This window comes from Barbus barbus (assembly GCF_936440315.1).
Source record: "Barbus barbus genome assembly, chromosome: 28".
Lineage (NCBI taxonomy): Eukaryota > Metazoa > Chordata > Actinopteri > Cypriniformes > Cyprinidae > Barbus > Barbus barbus.
This window is the reverse complement of record NC_136756.1, coordinates 28,586,283-28,601,349: the sequence shown is the minus strand read 5'-3', so window position 1 is coordinate 28,601,349 and position 15,067 is coordinate 28,586,283. Positions and strand designations below refer to the sequence as shown.

General features: G+C 34.8%; 2 protein-coding genes across 2 annotated transcripts; both read right to left on the bottom strand.

The window, feature by feature from the left end:
• Positions 1–659: 659 nt before the first annotated feature.
• On the bottom strand, positions 660–3,913 carry LOC306848754 (palmitoyltransferase ZDHHC12-A-like). Its single transcript, XM_079383496.1, has 6 exons — positions 3,881–3,913; positions 3,663–3,754; positions 2,751–2,887; positions 2,584–2,679; positions 2,312–2,478; positions 660–1,081 (listed from the first exon to the last, which is right to left on the bottom strand). The coding sequence occupies exons 2-6, from the start codon at positions 3,745–3,747 to the stop codon at positions 766–768; spliced, it is 801 nt and encodes a 266-aa protein (XP_079239622.1). The 5' UTR covers positions 3,748–3,754; positions 3,881–3,913; the 3' UTR covers positions 660–765.
• Positions 3,914–5,896: 1,983 nt separating this feature from the next.
• On the bottom strand, positions 5,897–13,078 carry slc25a25a (solute carrier family 25 member 25a). Its single transcript, XM_079383449.1, has 10 exons — positions 12,796–13,078; positions 12,085–12,211; positions 11,907–11,994; positions 11,373–11,484; positions 9,605–9,763; positions 8,798–8,950; positions 7,954–8,061; positions 7,655–7,822; positions 7,410–7,560; positions 5,897–7,104 (listed from the first exon to the last, which is right to left on the bottom strand). The coding sequence occupies exons 1-10, from the start codon at positions 12,952–12,954 to the stop codon at positions 6,920–6,922; spliced, it is 1,410 nt and encodes a 469-aa protein (XP_079239575.1). The 5' UTR covers positions 12,955–13,078; the 3' UTR covers positions 5,897–6,919.
• Positions 13,079–15,067: the final 1,989 nt, after the last annotated feature.

The window sequence follows — 15,067 nt, the reverse complement described above, 5'->3', positions numbered from 1 at the left end:
AAAACAGACCAAAAACATCCTTCTCTTAACACCAAACACCCAGTAATTGTGGCACGAGATGATTAATGGCCTAATTAATTAGTCAAGTAGATATTGTACATATTCCCTGCAGGTTTACTACATAACATGATGAAAATAATCACATCAGTGTAAGTAAGTAAGTAAAAATTAATGCTGGGCAACATTTAATCGCATCCAAAATAAAAGTTTGTTTACATAATATATGTGTACTGTGTATATTTATAATGTATATATAAAGACACGCATACAGGATATATTTAGAAATTATTTACATGTATATATTTATATGCATATAATTTAAATTATATATAAATTAGTGCAAACGATTAATCACATCCAAAATAAAAGTTTTTGTGTAAATAATATATGTGTGTAGTGTGTATATTTATTTTAACAGCACTAATATAAATATATTTAATATATAAACATAACATATTTTTTCTTAAATATATACATATATTATGTACACTGTAATAAATCAACATTTGAGAAAACTTGAGAGTTTAAGGCAACCAGCTTTTTGTTGTATAAACTGAAAACAATCTCAAAAAATCTCCTTAAACTTTTTAAGTTTTCTCAGCTTTTGATTTTATCCAGCGTTCACAAAACTCTTGTGATAAATCGATAAATTGTGCCCAGCTCTAGTATAAAATACCTTGGATGTTGGGTCTAAAGAGACGCTCTGAAGAGCTCAATAAAACAGCCAGTGTTCTGAACGCTACACTTTTCCTTGTTGAAATGCAGTCATACAGTCCCGTTAGTGTGTCTGATGTAGATCCTCTCCCATGCTACCGTCCCGCAGACGCAGCAGAAGTGCCACAGGTTGCAGATGAGTCCTCTGTCGAACGGGTTCTCCTCCGAGTCGCAGTGTTTGAGGTACAGGATGCGCTGGCGTGACATGAACTCCCAGGTGGTGCTGTTCACCGAGGCCAGGTACAGGTGAATGCACAGCAGGAGCAGCACGACCACCGAAAACACAGCCGTCAAGGCAAACGCCGCGAGCACGAGTCCGTTCTGAGCAAACCACTGCTGCCAGGTGGGTGCAGAGACGACGCCGGACCTTAAACATGCACGCTTCAGGTTAACTCATAGTGCAATTAATGCATTAGAAATCTGCTTCCTCTGAACCCAACTGAACTGTGAATAATCAGTATTTCACAGCATCTCGGCGTTAACTGATAAACATCTCAATGTGATCAATAGAGTCGAGAGTGTAATGAGGGAACAGTGCAAATCAGCTTAATGAATTGCTCCTGTGAGATCAATAAAGCTAAAGCATTGCTTACTGTATGTTTTACAGTATATACTGCAGTAAACTTATTTCATGAATAAAGAACCAATTATTACTGTGAAAAAATAATATTGTAAATATGGGAAAAATATTATTTTTAAAATATTTAGTTTCTGTTACTTAACGTGTCTTTTTTTCTACACATTGTAATACTGTTAAATGCATAAATAAATAAATAAAATATGACTTGAATAAATAATATTTTAATAAAATAGTTATTTCTTTTAATCACATTAATTTATTTATTTAAATAAAATGTAATTTAATCAAAATGTATGTGTTTATTAGTTATTTCAATAAAACGTTTAGTTATTTGAATAATTTTTATTTATTTTAATCACATTCTATCATCTTTTTTATTATTTATGTATTTAATGTATGTTTTCAAGTCAAACTGTATTTGTTTTAATTAAATGTGTTTATTTATTATTACAAAATATTTATTTTTATCACATTTATTTAGTTATTTTTAATTATTGGTTATTTTAATTTTAATTATATTTTTTATGATTTGTTTATTGTTATGTATTTATGTTTAATCACATTTGGTTTATTTAATAAAATTTTATTAATTTAATTATATTTATTTGGTAATTTATTTGAATGAAATTTGATTTATTTTAATACATTTTTTTCAGTTTAATCAAATGTGTTTAGTCAGTTTGTTATATATATATTATTTACATACTTTTTATTTTCTAGAGACTTTCTTTGTGGCCCCTGGGGGTCCCCAGAGCCCAATTTGAAACATAATACATAATACATATAGTATGTGAAACTGCATTATGCAATGCACAATATTTCAGACAGAACATTGTCATGACCTGTTTAATTCACAGGCTGGGTCCAACTTGGGACCCATATTATAAACATTGAAATATGTTTATAATATGTTACTTTTGTGTTAAGACATATTTATGAAAAAAATGATCTGGCAATCCAATCAAATAACAAATCAAGTTTAAAAAAAATGCATATGCATGCTCTGTTCAGACTCACCATGAAGCCTGTAAACCCCAAGATACAGCAACAAACTGCACACACAGGTACAGCAGGAACCATTTGTGATTCCTCTCCCCAACACAGTTGTCTATCCAGGGACAATGATGGTCAAAACGCCTCACGCAGCGCTTACACATGTTACAGTGCTTGGCCCTCATCGGTTGCTGGTTCACGTACAAAGAGAAACAAGAAGAACAGATTTTACTGGAAGAAACACAGAAACGTCAGTTTATCGTAGAGCAAAAGGAGAGTTTAGGTTATCGCAGTACCAGTAAAAAGCAGTATCCGCAGCGGCGCTGCTTTAATGAACTGTGATCTTGAGGAATCATCTTCTCCAGTTCTTCATTATTGTCCACTGACGCTCCCTAAAAGAGTCCAGCCTGTATTAGACAGTTATTATCTGAGTATGATATGATCTTAGACATGTCATGCCTACCTTTGCGTCGCCGTCAGACAGAACAAACCCAGGATCCATCAGAGACACAGTGAAGTACAGCAGCACAGAGAGCAGAACCACAGAGATGAACACCACAGGCTGCACCAGATCTCCTCTCTCCTGACACTTACGAAGATCTGCACAACAACGTGAGTTTTAACATTTCTTTTTAATATGTAAATATATATAGTTGTGCTCATAAGTTTACATACCCCTTCCAGAATGTTAATAATTGAAACAAAATAAGAGGGATCATTTTATTTAGTGCTGTCCTGAATAAGCTATTTCACATAACAGATGTTCACATGTACTCCACAAGACAAAATAATAACTGAATTTATAAAAATGACCCTATTCATGCATTATGCCTATTCTGCATATTTGAACCCTTTCCAAAAGTGACTGTAATTTTAAAACTACTCATGCATAACTATTATATAAAGTGAAAACATGTACTCAAGAAGGCCACACGATGCATTAAACAAGAGGGTGTACATTTTTTTGGATGATCAAGGGTAAATTGTACTTATTTTATCTTCTGGGAAACATGTAAGTATTTTTGTAGCTTCTGAAGTCCAGTACTAAATGAAAAATATGATTGTTAAACAAAATGAGAAGAATTTAGAAATCATCATCCTGTTCAAAAGTTTTCACCCCACATTCAAGGGTATGTAAACTTTTGAATAGGGTCATTTTTATTGTTATTATTTTGTCTTGTGGAGTATATGTGAACATCTGTTATGTGAAACAGCTTATTCAGGTCAGCACTAAATAAAATGATCCCTCTTATTTTGTTTCAATTATTAACATTTTCCAAGGGGTATGTAAACTTATGAGCACAACTACACATGAAATAGATCTGAATACACACACACACATAATGAAATCACACTGATTAAAGAAGGAATATACCTGTGTTATGCAGAAACAGGACTAAAGTCGTGAGCCAGGTCAGAATGATATGAGCAGTTCGCACTAAACAGCCTGATTTAAACATCCTGCGCCTTATAAACAAAACATATATTAACAACACTTAAAACATAGCTATATATATACAAGTACTGTTCTGTGTGTACTCATAATTACATAAAGTAAACCATTTTAAAGATGAAATCGTATGTTTTTATTACTCCGAAATTTCCGGGTCTGTGCGGTCAGTAAGATTAGACTTCAAAATAAAAGTCACTTTCAAAATACAACTCTTTTAGATATTAATTGTTCTAGAACCACGTGGTTTATATTTATTCAATTAAACATGGTAAAATTAAATAAAAATAAAAGGTAAAATATCGTTCAAATTTACATTTAAATGTAAAAAGTAAAATGCTAATGTCGTGCAGTGATTTGAGCTGCAGATGGCAGCCCTGCATGAAATACTCTGTTACAGAGATATGATCCATGTAACTGTTCAGATACCAGGTCAAATCTAACTAGGACTCAACCCGTAATCTTGTGTACATAGGTCAGATGGTGAAATATAATATTAGCTATTTCACCAGATTATGTAAGAAAGGCATCAGCAGATTTTAAAGTGTAGCATGCATATATATATATAGTACAGTTTTTAGTTACTTTTTGTTTTATAACTGTGCAATTTCCAGAATTAATGAAAACATCTTCAATTATTAATATTTTAAATATTAAACAATTGTTTTTGTAGCATGCATTATATATATATACACACACATACAGACATATAGTATTTAGTTTAATTTTTTTTTAGTTTTATAATTTTGTGCAATTTCCAAAATAAATTAAAACATTATTCATGTTTAATCAATGTTTTCACAATGCTTCTAGTATACACATGTATTCAATTAAATTAAATTAAATTCAAGTTGATTTGTATAGCGCTTTTTTTTTGCGTGGTAGAAGACATGTTAGGTACGCAGGAGCTAAACCATTTAGGGCCTTATAGGCAAGTAATAATATTTTGTAAATGATACAGAACTTAATAGGTAGCCAGTGCAGAGACTGTAAAATTGGGGTAATATGATCATATTTTCTTGACCTGGTAAGAACTCTAGCCGCTGCATTTTGGACTATCTGTAGCTTGTTTATTGAAGATGCAGGACAAGCAGCTAGCAGTGCATTACAATAGTCCAGTCTAGAGGTCATGAATGCATGAACTAGCTTTCTGCATCAGAAACAGGGAGCATGTTTCAAAGCTTGGCAATGTTTCTAAGATGGAAGAATGCTGTTTTTGTAACATGGGAAATATGATTTTCAAAGGACAAGTTGCAGTCTAATATAACACCCAGATTTTTGACTTTAGAGGACGTAACAGTACATCCATCTAGTTGCAAATTGTAATCCAAGAGATTCTGTGTACTGTTTTTTGGTCCAATAAGTAATATCTCTGTCTTATCTGAATTTAATAGGAGGAAATTATTGGTCATCCAATCTTTTACATTTTTTACACAATCTAGATAGTTTAGAAGTTTAGATAGTTTAGAAGTTTCATCTGGTCTTGTTGAGATATATAGTTGAGTATCATCAGCATAACAATGAAAACTAATCCCGTATTTTCTAATAATATTACCAAGGGGCAACATGTATATTGAAAATAGCAGAGGACCTAGGACAGATCCTTGTGGTACTCCATACTTTACTGGTGATAATTGAGATGACTCCCTATTTAAATGAACAAAGTGGCAGCGATCGGACAGGTAGGATCTAAACCATCTTAAAGCCTGCCCTTGAATACCAGTATAGTTTTGTAATCGATCTATGAGTATGTCATGGTATATAGTGTCGAACACAGCACTAAGATCAAGTAATACTAGCAATGAGATGCAGCCTTGGTCTGAAGCAAGAAGCAAGTCATTTGTCATTTTAACAAGTGTAGTTTCTGTACTATGGTGAGGCCTGAAACCTGACTGAAATTCTTCATAGAGATCATTTTTTTTGTAAGAAGGAGTACAATTGAGCAGACACAACTTTTTCTAAATTTTAGACATAAACGGAAGATTTGAAATGGGTCTGTAATTTGCCAGTTCATGCAAATTACATGATGCAAAATACAATGTATCAAATTGTTAAATTTAATGGAGTCATTTTTAATATTAAATAATCATTTTAGTGACACATTTGTAGATTATATAAAATTTGGAAGCATTTCTAAAAATCAAATACGAAAGACGATATACTATGAATATTAAATTTTTATTGAAAAAATTAAATTACATTTAAGGTATTTATTAATTTAAAAAAAAAAAAAAAAAAAAAGATCTAAAACCAAACTAAAATAAGAACCACTCAGAAACAAATGCTGTTTCAATGAGAATCTGGAACATACTTGAATCACTCATCCACCAGAACATCCACCTTAAAGCAGTTTCCAGTCCTTCAGATACAAACACAAATCTGTGCATTTATGTGTTGAAATTAATGTACTCAAAACCCCCAATACTGCAAGTAAGCATTTCATGTGCATTTATTACTCAAACATATGGTCCCCATAACAAAACACTCGCACCCTCTGACAACATTTACAGTCATTTCATTACATCCACAATTGACTAAAGCAATTAAAGTGCATTCTTCTTCAAATCAACCAGATATTATATTAAGGCAAAGTAAAGTGGTAAGAACAACAGTGTGCTGATTTAAAATAACCACAATTAAGTTTAAATTAGACAGCAGTCAAAATACCAAAAAACACAAAAACACTGGCTTCTGAAACTCAGAGACCGTGCAACACATTCATTAAACTCTCAGATGCCACAACATAAATAAATATCTGGTTATAAAATACATTACTTTAGTCAATATAAAGCAGCTTTAGTAAGAAACGGACAGTGCAACTTCAATCAGCATGAAATAATGCATTTGACAGTAGTTTGTAGTGTTGATTGAATTGCATTGCCTGACTGCATCATAACAGCTCTCGACGACTCCTCGCAGTGGCACTTTACATGTATATGATCAAACACAAACACACACACACACACACACACACACACACAGAGGTCACAGGAAATCGAAAATCGTTGGTCCCTGATTTCAGCTTCCAAACTTCTTTCTTTACCGTTCTAGAAGACTAAATAAATAATGAGATGTTTGTTAGCAGCATCCTCGTCCTCGCTCACATTCACAGAATGAGATGTCCTCCACACCTCAAGGTTCAAAGCCTAGAGATTCATGCTTCGTGTCTGTTCTTCACGGCCTCATCTTGACTGCACGCCTAACGTCGACTTGATGTGCTCGTACACCACGTAGCTGATGCTGACGGCCGGGATGACCTTCAGGAAGTTTGGGGTCAGGCCCCGATAGAGACCCATGGGGCCCTCGGTCTTCATGATCTGCTGGAAGAGTCCTTTCATCGAGACCTGAGCTGCGCCTTCAACCGCAGCTGCAGAAATAAAGCAATATTTAGTAAATGCATGCATTAAAAGGCACCATAAACTAGGGCTGCTTGATTATAGTAAAATCATAATTATTTTGGTCAATATTGAGAACGATTATCATCAACTTGGAAAAATCATGCATTAATTGAATTTTTAACAGTGGATTTTCTTGAACTTTAAATATAATTAAACCAATAAATTAATATGCATTCAATGAATTCTAAATGTATTATGTGTAAAAAAAAAATGTATTGACATAGAAAATAAAGTGTATTAAATAATATAAATATACATGAAGCATGTAACTCACCTTGCGCCTGCATGCGTGTTCGTATGAGAGCCAGCGGGTAGCTTGCGAGTTGGCCACACGTGCTGGAAACCGTACCGCAGGCTAGCAGCACAAACACACCCGGATTCGCATTCTCCGTCCCATAGCGCTGGAGCCAACTGTTCTTTAACGTCTATCAAGAGCAAACGAGGAAATAAAGTGAGCTCTTTCTGCTGGCGAGTGACCACAGCAGCTGCGATTGTTTTAGTTTGAGTTCCTCTGCTCACCTCATAGACGGCCAGGTCGATACCAGCGTACGGGATGATGCCCAGCATGTTGGGGATGTAGCCTTTGTAGAACGCAGACACTCCCTCGCCCTTCAGGATCTGTTTGGCGCAGTCTGAGATGCCCTTGTACTGGCCAGTCTTTCTCAACGCCAGACGGGTTTTGAGAACCTGAACAGAGGACCATTGAGAGGTTTGATTTCTAACATCATGCCAGCTAAATTTTCTGAGATACAAATTAAAATAGCAACTAAATAAAATCTTTAAGACCTATTTTTCCACTAAAATGGTGTAAAACGCACCTCCATGGGGTAGATGGTGCTCTGGGCGATGACTCCTGCCAGGGAACCTGCTACAAAGCGGTCAGTGATCCCCAGAGTTTCCTGACTGCTTCCCATCAGCCGTTTGATCTGACAAAGAAGAGTGATTCATTTAATGAGTGACATTTATACATAAAGCAAGCATGTGATCAGCTAAGAACAGAAAAGGAAAGCCTGCCCCCCCCCATTCAATTTGACTATACAAGAAAAATAACAATTGTGATAATCTATACAAAAATAAATATTACAATTGCAATACTGTATTATAGCAATAAAAAATAAATAAAAAAGTATAATAATTTATAAAACAGTAAATTACTAATCTTTATCACGTTCCTTGCCATGCTATTTTAGTACTATTGATATACTATTACAGTTTGTTAATATTTTGAATTACTTTTTATTTTTGGATTTTAGAATTAAATTTTATTTGTTTGCATTTCTTAATCTTTTTAGTTATAATTTTTAGTAAAATATCCATTAATATATATTTTTAATAGGTTTTGTTTTAGTTTTTAATGGGTTTATTCTTTTAGGTTTTATTAAGTTTTAGTTCAATTTGAAAGTATTTTAGCATTTCAACTTTGAAAAAAAAAAAAATTTCTATATTTTACTTCAATTATTCAGTTTTCAGTTATTAATTTTAATTTGAAGTAATGAAAATATATTTGAGGGTTTTTAGTTGAAAATAATAAACCCGTTTCTTTGAATTCAAACATTTAATTTTGGAATTGCATTGAACACGTAGCAATTTTTCTTCATTATGCTTCTCAGGTCAGAAAATCGTATCCCTTACAAAACAAGTGCATCAGTTCTGGTCTCTTACCTGCTCATAAGCCATGAATTTGAGGGCGGACTCGGGTGCGATTTTGATGACATTGATGCCGTTGCCCCTCCATAAGGAACGCATCCCTCCTTCCTTGATCATCTGGGCGAGACCACTCATAATACACATATTGTTTCCATGAGCTCCATGCACCTACAACAGAAGAGCCAACAACATGGGTTTATTAGACTAGTGTGTCAGTATTAACAGATAAATCATACTTCCATGATTTCAGACGGACACATTCAATTAAAACTAGAGCAAAGATGAAGATTTGGGAGAATGTAGGTAAAAGGTTTTGGCGCAAATCACTGAACTATCAAAGTCCGTTTGAGTAACAGCTGACGTAAACATGACACAGATCTTCACTATCGCTTGGCCGTGACAACGTCAAACGCTATCTCCTATCTGACCAACTCCTCGCCTGACTGGACTGTATAACTATTCAGAGTCCAGATCCTTTCACTGGAACATACATTTATGATACTGATTAACTCCTATTATGACTCTTGGGAAACAAAACCAATTGTTCAAATTTAACCTGAAAGACCATATGGTTAGGAAACCAGTTTGCACTTAAAGGGAAATGCTTGTGTAAATAAAACCTCCTTCAGTCTATAGAGAACACTGAGGTTGGGATTTAGTAAAAAACCTTCACCATTAAATGAATAACTCAAGAAAAGGATGGCTTTATTGTTTTAATATAGCATAAAAACACACAAGATGTAACACGGATGTAGTTCTATTCACCCTTCAGTGACTTTGGGCTGTTTTGCAGGTAATTCTAAGGTGTGTGCATCGCTGTACCTGCATGAGGACTTTGAGCCGGTCGAGCGGAGCAGTGAAAGTTCGGGAAACGGCTCCAGCTCCTCCACCGGCGGCCAGATGTCTCCACCACATCCCCGTCATGTGCTCCTCTGAGGTAAACTCATCTGGGACCATCATGTTCTCTCCCACATCGAAGATCTGCAAACAAACAGATCACCGACATGGTTAAAGACAACTGACAATAAACACAGGACATAATGAGCCAATATAAAGGCATCCGTCAAGCACTGTTTTCAGTAAACGCAGCTACATTCTAAAACATTATTTATAAGTTAGAAATCATACTATAATCATCTCTTTTTGCACAAGAAACACCATTTCAGTCTAATTTCACATTTAATTGATTAATACAAAATTAATGAGCTAGTTTGTCATTTGTGAAATTTACTAGTGAAAATGAACAAAAAAAAAGCGTAAAAATTGTTTAAGTTGTAAATAATATTATTGGATTTTTTTACAAAATATAAAACAAATAAAACTTTTCTACTTACAAATTCTATATTTCATTCAATGCGTTACTTGCCTTTTCTTAATTTGTGAAATTTACTAGTAATTTCTGAACAAAAATCATTTTAAGTGTATAAAAGTAAAAAAAGATTGAGTGCGTTTTAGAAGAATACACTAATTCAGTCTAATTTGACATTTAATTCAATGTGTTAAATGCCAAGTCGTTGTAATTAGTTGCCAAATTGACTAAACATTTAAGTGAAAATATTTTTAAAAATTTAAGTCTAAGTTATAAATAAAACAAATTCCAGTACGTTTTACCAAAAATAACCAAATTATTTTTGTCTTTCTACTTAAATTTCACTTTTAATTCAGTGTGTTACTTGCTATTTCTTTGTAATCATATGTGAAACGCATTAGCAATTTCTGGGTCTAAATTTCTACACCAGATTTTTTTGCAGTGTAGTATTTCACATAAGTGCAACTGTCAACTGCAAGAGAACTAAAGTGCAACGGCTTTGGCAGCAACAGCATGTGCGTCAGAGTTGTCTTGACCCGACCAGTGATGCTGCCAAAAACCTGGTTTGCGTGTTTTTAGGGCACCAATGTGCCGTTTCAGCCAAAAAAAAATCCATTGTGGACTTTACAAACTAATGCAAACTCGTGCACATTGCATCAGATTTCCAAGTCCGTCTCGCTGGCCTCGTGAGAACAAAGGCCGCAGTCCGGTTTAAACCGCAGTTCAATAAGAATCTGAAGTAGGTCGTGATACTAAACTGCACAAAGTCTCAAAATCATCTAATTGCGAGTGTCAACGAGAATTGTTGCATATGGTGTTGAACTGGAGGGACAGTTAGTCCTGGCTTAATTTCACTGCTCTGACATTTGATTTGCATTTTTAATGGATGGATTTATGCACAAACTCTGGCAGCTGTATTAATAGAAGGATGCTCTGGAGACAGACTAGTTAAGATTTAGTAGCTGCAAGGTTATACCTATTAAATTGGACCCTGTCCTAGATCACGGTGTTCCAGTGGGACTGGAGATATTTTAGGCAGTCACGTTAAGACTGTAATCAACCATATACCAGGCCTACGCTCTGAACCCATCCTAAAACACAAACCAGCCTAATTTATGCACATTTTAAGGAATCTGAATCATTCCAAGTAGACATAATCAGATTATTATATTAATGTCACTTTGCAGTCGACATGAATAAAGCAGCTTTTACTAAATAAGCTTTGTCTGTGGTTTTGAAGGATTTGGACTGAGTGCAGGGTTTGTGTGAGAAAATGCTTACAGTCGAGTGTTTCCAGTACAGGATGATTTCGGGAATGTTTTCAGCAGGCTGTAATGTGGGATACTTCTTCCATTCGTTCCAGTCAATAGTCATTGTGCCATTTTTGTCCATGCTGCGTGAGGGAAACGGGACAAAAAGAAGATCATTTAGAGCCTGTAAATTAGTTCTGCGCTTTACAATAAATTTAAGAAATCATAAAAACTTCCAACAAAGCTGTGACTCAGTCCATTCAGAGATAAAGCGATCAAGAGGTCACTGTGTTTATACAGTCACGAAAGGTTAAAAAAATATACGAGTAGAATTAAAATTAATAATGCAATAAAAATACTTTCAAATTAATAAAACTTTATCGTAAAGCAATAAAAAAGTAATTATTTGATAACTTTTCATTGAGCGTGTCAGTCAAACAGTGAAAATTAGAATAAATGACAGCAGTTTTAAGACTTAAAACGTCACTGTGAATATTATTAGTCAAATCCCAACCAGAAAACATCATTGCAGTACTGTCCATTTTTTATTCAAACGATATTTCACCTTTGAAGGACTCTCTCCGCTTGCTGGAGGGAAATATGGACGCCAAGATCTCGCAGAGAGTTCACAATATCATTGGCGTTCACTTGACCTGATATGGAACAAATAATCAATGTCAGCTGTTTTAAAATCACCAAGTTACGGGTTTATAAGTCTTAAGCATTGCATTAAGGTATAATACCAGCAATCTTTCTATCCAGGCTTTTAAAGACAAGCTTCAGGTCTTTCTCGTGGTCTTGGAGGTAGTGAACAAACTCTTCAAAGTCCAGCTGTCCATCATGCGCTCTCTCTTCAGTTTTCATGCTTTTCTGTGAAGAGAAAAGAAAGTGTGAGAATATCCAATGCATTATTGCACAATCAGTAAGTGTTAATGCCAACACCTGGCAAATGAGAGAGTCTTATTACATGAGAAACCGTGCAGATCAGATTACAGACACAATTAAAAACCTCGTTCAAATAATAATATTAATCACTGGCACTTATAGGAACATGTATTCTCACCGCTAGGGGCACCATACAGCCTTCAGATTCAAGATTCAAGAGTTTTATTTGTCACATACACAATTATACAGAGTATAACCAGCAGTGGACAAGGACAACGACATTCAAGTATAAAGTATGAGTTACAGTACCATGGTATTGATCTGATTAAACAATATAGCACATTATTGACGCACTTTAATTAGTCGATACCAATAAAAATGCGCTCTTTTAGGTTTCGTTCTCGGAAACTCCATATATGGTCAACTGAAGCGCGCGCGCAGGAAGAGGAAGCGTCATGCCTCAAAAATGTGTAGTTTCTAAATTAAATAAGTAAACTACTTTTTAGTTTAATCGGTTTAACGACTTTACATCACAGTGAAAAAATATCTAGATTTGTGTATTGTCTTACCTTCCTCCATTTTCGATATGTAGAGAACTCCTGCGACGGGAGAAGCACACTGAGAGACTTCAGCGACTTCAGTTCAGACGGTAATCCGTTCGATTCAAAATAATCCACCTCGATTTGATCTGAATTATGGACAGGCACATAAAGGCACAGGCACAACATCTTGAAAATAATAAGTCTCCGACAATAAATCAATAAATAAATAAATAACACGAGAACACTGTCGTCTGCCGGCGGTTAAACTCTGAAATACCGGTGAAGCGCCTGATCACGTCGAGAAAAGTCCTTAGACACGCCCACTGAGTGAAGAGCAGCGGACTCTGATTGGTCAGCGCGTTTTGCGCATTTGAACTGATTTGACCGCCGTCCTTGACGTCAGAGGCTAATCGTCCAATCAGCGGTAAAATCCATTGTGGTCGAAACCCGCCTCTTTCACTACACTCCGGGGCACTAGCTGCCAGAACAGACACGTGCCATGCTGTGAAATTACCAAGAAGTGACTCACAGAATTTCACATTTTCTCAAGTGAAACTCCTCTGAACAGAGAATCCGGTACAGACCTGCCACATGTTGTACACTGAAAAGAAAAAATATATATATATTTAAAAAAAAGTTATTGGCCTACCAAAATCTAGTTAACATGCCCCAAGTTAACCAAAATGAACTAAAACTAAAGGTCATAAAACTTTTTTGTACTTGAAATTATATAAATTATATATATATAAAACTTTATTTCAGCTAGTTTTCAAGGCACCATGTCTTATTTTCATTTCGTTTAAGTATTAAAATAATAAAACTAAAACTTAAATAAATATAAATAAAAACTATAAACAAAAAATAATAAAACCAACAAAAATAATAAATATTGAACTAAAATGAACATGCAAAATATGAAAACTAATTCAAAATATTAATAGAAATATAATTTAATATCAATGATAGTAAAATAACACATTGTGAATCAAGTTTTTAATTACTGAAATTTTAATTGCTTATTTTGTGCAAATTGTATTTTAGTGCAGCTATCATTTCTTATGGTAAATTACTTAAAAGTGATCAAAAAGTATGTGGTTGCATATGAAATGATAATATGAAATGTCAAAATCAAATCAAATGACAACAATAACTTTCATGAGATGTCTTCACTATTTAATATGTGTATTTATATGTTTATTGGGATTATGAGAAATAACCCCAATGCATATGGAAAACATTTCTGTGATTTATCAAATTGCCTTTAAATATTTTAAATTACACAGCCTAAATATTACTAATTGGAGTTAAAAATACCAGCAGGTCAGTACGGGGTATTTTCTTGGTTAGCAGCAGTAATTGATGTTAATAGGTCCAAATCTTTGTAGGGCATAATCCTGCAGCAAAGCTGTCTGCTCCGGTTGCAATGTTACGTCAGAGTCTGCTGGAGGAGAAGCGTCCGTGCCAAGACTAACTCCAGAGAGATTTATATGGTGGAGAGGGGGACACCAACCTATTCACCATCTGCAACCTGAATACAGGACATGATTCACACACAGCGAGGGAAAAGCCCAGTATGGAGAGGACTGGTGTTTAGACCTCTTCAAATGCCAGAATTATTCAAGGAATAGTTCATCCAACAATGAATGTCTGATGAAAATTATCTCCCCCTCGGGTCATCCAAGATGGAGATGAGTTTGTCTCTTCATCAGATTTGGAGAAATGTAGCATTGCATCAGTGTCTCAGCAATGGATGCTTTGCAGTGAATGGGTGCCGTCAGAATGAGAGTCCAAACAGCTGATAAAAACATCACAATAATCCACACCACTCCAGTCCATCAATCCATTTCCTGCAGTAAAAAAATCCATCTGTCATCAAAATCCAGCCACATATTTGTTTAGAGCTGTTTTGATCTGTGCAGATTTCTCTCCTGATTCAGACCAGACCACTTTTCACTGGAGGAAGTGTCCTTATGGATTATGACCTTGTATTTTAAATTAAAATTTCTTAGAGATGGATTTGTTTACAAACACGTAGCTCTTGTCTTCTCCAGATGTTAACTGATGGACTGGAGTGGTGTGGATTATTGTGATGTTTTTATCAGCTGTCGTTCTGACGGCACCCATTCGCTGCAGAGCATCCATTGCTGAGACACTGATGCAATGCTACATTTCTCCAAATCTGATGAAGAAACAACATTTATTTTATTAATGTATTTCAGTGTGAGTAGCACAGTTCCTTTACTCCAAAGCCAAAATAGGAAGTTTCTTATGCATCAGAGGCTTTGTAACACAATCCAGT

Bases quoted from the DNA above. Each gene is read 5' to 3' on its own strand.
- LOC306848754 (XM_079383496.1), bottom strand. From the start codon at position 3,747: ATGTTTAAATCAGGCTGTTTAGTGCGAACTGCTCATATCATTCTGACC. The intron at 2,479-2,583 runs GTACTGCGATAA...TACGTGAACCAG, and splicing joins GCGGATACTGCTTTTTACTG to CAACCGATGAGGGCCAAGCA. The intron at 1,082-2,311 runs GTGAGTCTGAAC...TGCATGTTTAAG, and splicing joins TGGGGTTTACAGGCTTCATG to GTCCGGCGTCGTCTCTGCAC.
- slc25a25a (XM_079383449.1), bottom strand. From the start codon at position 12,954: ATGTTGTGCCTGTGCCTTTATGTGCCTGTCCATAATTCAGATCAAATC. The intron at 12,212-12,795 runs GTAAGACAATAC...TTCTCTTCACAG, and splicing joins CATATCGAAAATGGAGGAAG to AAAAGCATGAAAACTGAAGA. The intron at 11,485-11,906 runs GTGAAATATCGT...TCCCTCACGCAG, and splicing joins GCGGAGAGAGTCCTTCAAAG to CATGGACAAAAATGGCACAA.